At 35.6% G+C, this 9,328-nt stretch overlaps 2 protein-coding genes across 2 annotated transcripts; both read left to right on the top strand.

The window, feature by feature from the left end:
• Positions 1 to 1,057: 1,057 nt before the first annotated feature.
• On the top strand, positions 1,058 to 1,576 carry LOC128214661 (uncharacterized). The gene has a single exon (XM_052921239.1). The coding sequence runs from the start codon at positions 1,112 to 1,114 to the stop codon at positions 1,574 to 1,576; it is 465 nt and encodes a 154-aa protein (XP_052777199.1). The 5' UTR covers positions 1,058 to 1,111.
• On the top strand, positions 1,536 to 3,563 carry LOC128214660 (uncharacterized). The gene has a single exon (XM_052921238.1). The coding sequence runs from the start codon at positions 1,622 to 1,624 to the stop codon at positions 2,354 to 2,356; it is 735 nt and encodes a 244-aa protein (XP_052777198.1). The 5' UTR covers positions 1,536 to 1,621; the 3' UTR covers positions 2,357 to 3,563.
• Positions 3,564 to 9,328: the final 5,765 nt, after the last annotated feature.

Below are 9,328 nucleotides of genomic sequence, written 5' to 3'. Positions count from 1 at the left end.
GATGTGAAGTTTGATCATTTAACCTTTTTTCAATTTAAGTTATATATAGATTTTTACTTCATTTTCTGAAAATAGCTGTTGTCTGTTTAAGTCATTCTCATTCATCAGAGGTTTGATCGTGGTACGCATAGCATCATCACTCTGGTGAACGAGAATGATTTAAGTATGAGGGATTCTTAAGCAGGGAAAAGGGGCTTAGGGAAGGGGCTTAGATCCCTTTTTAAATTGTTTCCCAAATCATTTAAATTCATTCCAAGGGACTTCTTGTAATACTGTTTTTGGTGCCAATTTCCAGTAAAAAAATCAATCTTTACAACAGTTCAGTAGTCTATTAAGGTGAAATGCTCTCAACCCTGAATTCAGGACTTCAAAACTAAACCCCTATGTAAGGTATTCATCAAGGTTCAGTAATTTCATAAATCTAAGACCTTGACTCAAAAGAGGCTAGCTATCACACTCGAGTAGTTTTTTCAACATTCACAATTCAAGGGCAATAACTCTAAATAGTGTGATCTTGTTGCTTATCAATCTTGGTTTAGACTGACAGTTATGTTTAAGACTGGATATGAAGCATCTACCTGGTATTTTCAATTTTTGGCAATTCAAGGGCTGTAACTCTTAATAGTGGGATCTGCCTGCTTATCAATCTTGTTAAGAATGTTAACAGGAATAAAATATCAACCTGATAACCATAAAAGTTGCATGTATATGTTAGCCAATGTTTAAACCTTTAGACTGATTTGAAAACCTTGATATCAAAGTGTACTGAGATAAGAGAGACTGAGAAAATCTAATTTAATTTAGTTATTTCTCAATTCTGTAGAATTGATATTATTGTTAAGCAGTGCTCTTTATCACAGCTAAATTATCTATCTATTTGTTATTGATCCGATTAATGCTCATAATTTATGAATCAATACCTGATATCACTACTGGTTAAACCATGGTAAACACCTTGAGTGTTATAGATATTCAAATACAGGTACAATCTATTTTAAGCTACATGTAATGTAATCTGATTTCGAAAGTAGAACTTACAAGAAAAACAACCTCACATTTGAGTTATACTGTAACATGTACTCATTGACAATTATTTACGAAAAGGCAAGCTATGGCTAGTGATAGGGAGAGTGAGAGACTGTTTTCCCTGCGATTGTCCCGGGTGATCGGGGATATCGGAGTCAACAGATGGATGATTGCCAGGAGAAGGAAAACATACCTAAGGAGGGAGATTAGAATAAATGTTCCAGCCATGTTAAGAGATTGCAATAACACTAATTACATATTTGGTAGCCAGACTGAGGCCACAACAACAGCAGGGATGGAATCTGATACTGACTTCTTGCATTGTGATAACACAGTTTGTGTGGCCCTTGACTGGTGTTACTGGCAACATGGAAAATATAACCTGCTGGTGTTAAAGAATGAACTCACTCCTCCTCAACACTGCTACTTGCAGAGACTCAGAAGCGACTGCCCGCTACCGTCAGAACAACTAGAAGGTCCTGATGATGTGCAGGATGTGGAAGGTAGAATTATAGTTTCCAATACAAGGGTTAAACGACAGGACTTATAACAACAACACAGTGTATGTGGTGATATTTTTCGACATGGTCCATCAATGACATCTGATGAAAAATTTGACCATGTCCAGGCATACCATTGTGACCAGCTACCGAAGGAATTTAAGTTCATGTTCAACAGACCACGCCCTGGACACTGGCCAAGACCGGACACACTGGTCGGGGCCAGACAGACTGGAGTCTTTCTAGTGCCACAGGGCTACACTGAGAGCCCAAGTAAACAAACAATGAGTAGATCTACAGCATTCATGGTCCCATCAAAATTGACCAGTTATCCTTATTCAAAATGGCAGTGGAGGTTTTCAACTTCATTGATGGAACGATTTTTAATATTTGATTTTAGCCCTGTTCAAGTGAAAGTATATACCCTTACGAAAATAATAAGAAAAACTTTTCTAAAACCTGTGTTTGGAGACAGATTCAGCACATTTCATATCAAAACAGCGATGATGTTTACAATAGAAAACTATCCTCTTGACATATGGAGGGAAGACAACATTGTGCAATGCGTGAGTTTACTTTTGGCCACAACGAAAAGATGGTTGAAACAAAAATACTGTCCCCATTTTACAATATCTGGTGTAAATCTTTTTATAGGGAAATTGAATAATTGGGAACTTTCTAAATTATGCAGCATTATTTCAATTCTAATCAACACTGAAATGCAGTGTTTGTTTTATACTCGAATGGATAATAAAAACTTGCGACTGCTACAATACTCAGGTCATCAGTATATACCGTGTCAGAACATATGTACAAAAGCCCAAACATAAGGAAATATTCTCAAAGACTTAATATTTACAGAAATTGATACGCTTGAAGCTATTTTGGATCTATTGATTACAGATAAATCAGTCGATGACATTGTAAGCCATTTGTTTATTCTACAGAGTACGTCTGGTTCCCAAAGTGACATTGATTTGGGAGTAGTATCACTGTTGACCCCATTCCTGCACAACACCCTTGCCTCCATGCTGGCTTCAAGATGCATCTACCTCGGACAACCAATCACACAGGATATATTCAACTGGTACCAGCAGTCACTGGACTCTGACTGTATGTCCAGTAGATTGAAGTTTGCCTCCATGTTGTACTGCAGAGGGCAGTATGATGAAGCTGCTGAAGTACTGACTTACTGTGAAGGACTGCTGGGACCAGAAGTGTGGCAGTATTGTACACATCGAGAAAGGAAATGTCTCGGTCCAAGTACTGAGTTTAAAACCAAGTTGGTATTCTGTCCACCCAATGAGATGCATAAGAAATACACCATGGTGTGTTTAGTTTTTAGAAAAGAAGAAATCAACTGCATTCCACAACATCTTACTTATGGAATGTTCAGAGATGAAGACATTCCAATTTGGTACAAGTGAAAGAACAATGTAGTCATTGACTGCATCCCATTCCTGTACTACCTACAACACCTCACCTACAGGGAGCTTCATCAACCCTTGAGAGCACAAACAGCGCTACTTCACCTTCATGAGTACACAATAGGGCCACCAAAGGGCCATACTGATACAGCCTTCAATATGCTTGGTCACTGCTTTGAACTTCAGAACAGGCTTGACCTTGCATGGAGGTGCTACGGCAGATCATTGGACATTTATGACAGAGACAATGTTTCCCTCTTGCATTTAGCCAGATTATTTCATCAGGTTTTTATGTAGTGGATATCCACATTGACAGAGCCTTCAACATGCTGGGTCACTGCTATGAATTTCAGAACAGGCTAGACCTGGCCTAGATGTGCTATGGCAGATCATTGTACATCTATGAAATGATACTACATCAGTTTTTACGTAGCTGATATTCGCATTGACTATGACATAATGCCATTTTGACTAATGTTATATATGTGAATTGTTTGATAATCACTAAATTTGGAGTTTTTGTGACAACCAGTATCAAAAACAAACAGTTTTTTAAATAATTATAAATACCATAGATATAGTTCTATAAAGGATATCAATAAATTTGAATAAAAAATAGCCAGTGAGTTTATTTGATATAGAAATAGTTATACAAAGAATATTAATAATCAACAAGCAAATTCGTTGAATTGATATCCCCCGCCTGTTTGGGCTAAGTCAAGGAATGGAAATCAATTGTTGATGAAATATATATTTATGAGTTTTATTCTGATTGCAACTGTTTGAAATAAAAATAATATTAATGGAAATCAATTGTTGATGAAATATATATTTATGAGTTTTAGTCTGATTGCAACTGTTTGAAATAAAAATAATATTGTATATAATGTAACATTTAGAATTGACCAAGAAACCTAGTTTATGACTCCATGTTACCTATTTCCAAACTAATCTAAGATTTCATAAAGGCAAACATTCTGATCCAGTTTCATGAAGGTTGGTCCAGATATATTGCACAAAATATAGCCTCTAGAGTGTCCACAAGGTTTTTTTAAGAATTGACCCAGTGAACTCATTTTTGACCCCACATGACCTACTAGTTTCAAACTATTCCAAGATTTTATTAAGGCATTCTGATTAAGTTCCATGGGAATTATTGCCTCCAGAGTGTTTTCAAGGTTTCTGTAAGATATGACCTAGTGACCTAGTTTTTTACCTATATGACACACTTTTAACAAGCAGTCGAAATTTAACCCAAAAGAGCATTCTGACCATGTTTGAACTTAATCAGACCAATCACCACCATAAAATAGTTTCGGACAAGATTTTTGAAAGGTTTGACCTTTTGACCTAATTTTCGATCATATGTGACCCAATTTCATAAAAGTCCAAGTTTTCATCAATAAAACATTCTGATTAAGTTTTATGAATATTTGACCATGAATAATGCCTGTAGTAGGTTCAAAGATTTTTCTAAGATTTGACCTAGTCTATATTTCATCAAGGGGTATATCATGACCAATTTTGAACATAACTTGACAAATCATTACTATGTTATGGTTCTGGACAAGATTTTTCTAAGATTTGACCTAGTGACCTAATTTTTGATCATATGTGACCCAGTTTTATTTAGGACCAAGAGTTCATCAAGGAAAACATTCTGATTAAGTTTCATGAAAATTTGACCATGTATAATGCCTCTTGTATGTTCCAAAGATTTTTCTAAGATTTGACCAAGGGACCTAGTTTTTGACCCCATGTGACCCACTTTTTTAAGTGATCCATATTTCTTCAAGGGGTACATCATGAGCAATTTTGAACATAACTTGACCAATCATTACCACGATATGATTCTGGACAAGATTTTTCTAAGATTTGACCTAGTGACCTAATTTTCGATCATATGTGACCCAGTTTTATTAACGACCAAGAGTTCATCAAGGAAAACATTCTGATTAAGTTTCATGAATATTTGACCATGAATAATGCCTCTAGTATGTTCCAAAGATTTTTCTAAGATTTGACCAAGTGACCTAGTTTTTGACCCCATGTGACCCACTTTTTTAAGTGATCCATATTTCTTCAAGGGTTACATCATGACCAATTTTGAACATTACTTGACCAATCATTACCATGATATGATTCTGGACAATATTTTCTAAGATTTGACCTAGTGACCTAATTTTCGATCATATGTGACCCAGTTTTATTTACGACCAAGAGTTCATCAAGGAAAACATTCTGATTAAGTTTCATGAATATTTGACCATGTATAATGCCTCTAGTATGTTCCAAAGATTTTTCTAAGATTTGACCAAGTGACCTAGTTTTTGACCCCATGTGACCCACTTTTTAAGTGATCCATGTTTCTTCAAGGGGTACATCATGGCCAATTTTGAACATAACTTGACCAATAATTACCACGATATGGTTCTGTACAAGATTTTTCTAAGATTTGACCTAGTGACCTAATTTTCGATCATATGTGACCCAGTTTTATTAACGACTAAGAGTTCATCAAGGAAAACATTCTGATTAAGTTTCATGAATATTTGACCATGAATAATGCCTCTAGTATGTTCCAAAGATTTTTCTAAGATTTGACCAAGTGACCTAGTTTTTGACCCCATATGACCCACTTTTTAAAGTGATCCATATTTCTTCAAGGGTTACATCATGACCAATTTTGAACATTACTTGACCAATCATTACCATGATATGATTCTGGACAATATTTTCTAAGATTTGACCTAGTGACCTAATTTTCGATCATATGTGACCCAGTTTTATTTACGACCAAGAGTTCATCAAGGAAAACATTCTGATTAAGTTTCATGAATATTTGACCATGTATAATGCCTCTAGTATGTTCCAAAGATTTTTCTAAGATTTGACCAAGTGACCTAGTTTTTGACCCCATGTGACCCACTTTTTAAGTGATCCATGTTTCTTCAAGGGGTACATCATGGCCAATTTTGAACATAACTTGACCAATAATTACCACGATATGGTTCTGTACAAGATTTTTCTAAGATTTGACCTAGTGACGTAATTTTTTATCAAATGTGACCCAGTTTTATTTTCGGCCAAGAGTTCATCAAGGAAAATATTCTGATTAAGTTTAATGAATATAAGACCATGTATAATGCCTCTAGTATGTTCCAAAGATTTTTCTAAGATTTGACCTAGTGACCTAGTTTTTAACCCTCAGTGACCCACTTTTAAAAGGGGTCGAGATTTGATCAAGGGGAACATTTTGACCAAGTTTGAACATTTTCTGATCAATGCCTACCAAGATATGGTACCGGACGGACGGAATGACGGAAGGAAGGACGGACAGACGAAATGACGGACTGAAAACGCCAAAACAGTATCCCCCTCCCTAAATCTTCGATTCGGCGGGGATAATAACAAAAAGCCAGTGAGTTTATTTACCAGGGAAATAGTTGAACAAAGAATACTCATAACTTTGAATAACAAAATGGCCAAAAAACACGTCTGGTCGGGTTACTCGGCCCTTCCTCCGACATTTATAAGAAAATTGTGTGTTTTAACATGTAGTTAAAAGAGCTTTATACTGATGATGACATTTATGCCATTCCCCAATGATGACGAGAACGTTCTTCAATAAAGCCATAATATATGAACTATACGCCAAATGGTGACATGCCGAAAGATCCTTGACACAAACACAATGCTCTTCCATGCAATTGCAATAAAGTTGTACTCTACGTGGAACCTATGACACTACGCCACAGCATGGCATACTTCCATTGCTAGTTCTTGGAAAATCTTATAATGCATGGTCAAGATACAGCCCTGATACATATTTTTATAGTGAACCTTTGTGGCAAAATCCATAAAGCATGATCAAGATATAGCTATCATAAGGATCATTTTAATATTTGACCTCACGTCATCTCATTATGGTGAACCTTCAGGGCAATTTTTTTTGAGAATTCTGTGATGTATTACCTTTAACTATTTTTCGAAGGGGAACATAAAAAGTTTTCATCAATAAAACATTCTGATTAAGTTTTATGAATATTTGACCATGAATAATGCCTGTAGTAGGTTCAAAGATTTTTCTAAGATTTGACCTAGTCTATATTTCATCAAGGGGTATATCATGACCAATTTTGAACATAACTTGACAAATCATTACTATGTTATGGTTCTGGACAAGATTTTTCTAAGATTTGACCTAGTGACCTAATTTTTGATCATATGTGACCCAGTTTTATTTAAGACCAAGAGTTCATCAAGGAAAACATTCTGATTAAGTTTCATGAAAATTTGACCATGTATAATGCCTCTTGTATGTTCCAAAGATTTTTCTAAGATTTGACCAAGGGACCTAGTTTTTGACCCCATGTGACCCACTTTTTTAAGTGATCCATATTTCTTCAAGGGGTACATCATGAGCAATTTTGAACATAACTTGACCAATCATTACCACGATATGATTCTGGACAAGATTTTTCTAAGATTTGACCTAGTGACCTAATTTTCGATCATATGTGACCCAGTTTTATTAACGACCAAGAGTTCATCAAGGAAAACATTCTGATTAAGTTTCATGAATATTTGACCATGAATAATGCCTCTAGTATGTTCCAAAGATTTTTCTAAGATTTGACCAAGTGACCTAGTTTTTGACCCCATGTGACCCACTTTTTTAAGTGATCCATATTTCTTCAAGGGTTACATCATGACCAATTTTGAACATAACTTGACCAATAATTACCACGATATGGTTCTGTACAAGATTTTTCTAAGATTTGACCTAGTGACGTAATTTTTTATCAAATGTGACCCAGTTTTATTTTCGGCCAAGAGTTCATCAAGGAAAATATTCTGATTAAGTTTAATGAATATAAGACCATGTATAATGCCTCTAGTATGTTCCAAAGATTTTTCTAAGATTTGACCAAGTGACCTAGTTTTTGACCCCATGTGACCCACTTTTTAAGTGATCCATGTTTCTTCAAGGGGTACATCATGGCCAATTTTGAACATAACTTGACCAATAATTACCACGATATGGTTCTGTACAAGATTTTTCTAAGATTTGACCTAGTGACCTAATTTTCGATCATATGTGACCCAGTTTTATTAACGACTAAGAGTTCATCAAGGAAAACATTCTGATTAAGTTTCATGAATATTTGACCATGAATAATGCCTCTAGTATGTTCCAAAGATTTTTCTAAGATTTGACCAAGTGACCTAGTTTTTGACCCCATATGACCCACTTTTTAAAGTGATCCATATTTCTTCAAGGGTTACATCATGACCAATTTTGAACATTACTTGACCAATCATTACCATGATATGATTCTGGACAATATTTTCTAAGATTTGACCTAGTGACCTAATTTTCGATCATATGTGACCCAGTTTTATTTACGACCAAGAGTTCATCAAGGAAAACATTCTGATTAAGTTTCATGAATATTTGACCATGTATAATGCCTCTAGTATGTTCCAAAGATTTTTCTAAGATTTGACCAAGTGACCTAGTTTTTGACCCCATGTGACCCACTTTTTAAGTGATCCATGTTTCTTCAAGGGGTACATCATGGCCAATTTTGAACATAACTTGACCAATAATTACCACGATATGGTTCTGTACAAGATTTTTCTAAGATTTGACCTAGTGACGTAATTTTTTATCAAATGTGACCCAGTTTTATTTTCGGCCAAGAGTTCATCAAGGAAAATATTCTGATTAAGTTTAATGAATATAAGACCATGTATAATGCCTCTAGTATGTTCCAAAGATTTTTCTAAGATTTGACCTAGTGACCTAGTTTTTAACCCTCAGTGACCCACTTTTAAAAGGGGTCGAGATTTGATCAAGGGGAACATTTTGACCAAGTTTGAACATTTTCTGATCAATGCCTACCAAGATATGGTACCGGACGGACGGAATGACGGAAGGAAGGACGGACAGACGAAATGACGGACTGAAAACGCCAAAACAGTATCCCCCTCCCTAAATCTTCGATTCGGCGGGGATAATAACAAAAAGCCAGTGAGTTTATTTACCAGGGAAATAGTTGAACAAAGAATACTCATAACTTTGAATAACAAAATGGCCAAAAAACACGTCTGGTCGGGTTACTCGGCCCTTCCTCCGACATTTATAAGAAAATTGTGTGTTTTAACATGTAGTTAAAAGAGCTTTATACTGATGATGACATTTATGCCATTCCCCAATGATGACGAGAACGTTCTTCAATAAAGCCATAATATATGAACTATACGCCAAATGGTGACATGCCGAAAGATCCTTGACACAAACACAATGCTCTTCCATGCAATTGCAATAAAGTTGTACTCTACGTGGAACCTATGACACTACGCCACAGC

The sequence above is a fragment of the Mya arenaria genome, chromosome 13 (assembly GCF_026914265.1).
Source record: "Mya arenaria isolate MELC-2E11 chromosome 13, ASM2691426v1".
Lineage (NCBI taxonomy): Eukaryota > Metazoa > Mollusca > Bivalvia > Myida > Myidae > Mya > Mya arenaria.
Note: the sequence above shows the minus strand (reverse complement) of the source record. Positions and strands in the feature narration are given on the sequence as shown.

Coding starts and splice junctions, on each gene's coding strand:
- LOC128214661 (XM_052921239.1), top strand. CDS start 1,112: ATGGCTAGTGATAGGGAGAGTGAGAGACTGTTTTCCCTGCGATTGTCC.
- LOC128214660 (XM_052921238.1), top strand. CDS start 1,622: ATGACATCTGATGAAAAATTTGACCATGTCCAGGCATACCATTGTGAC.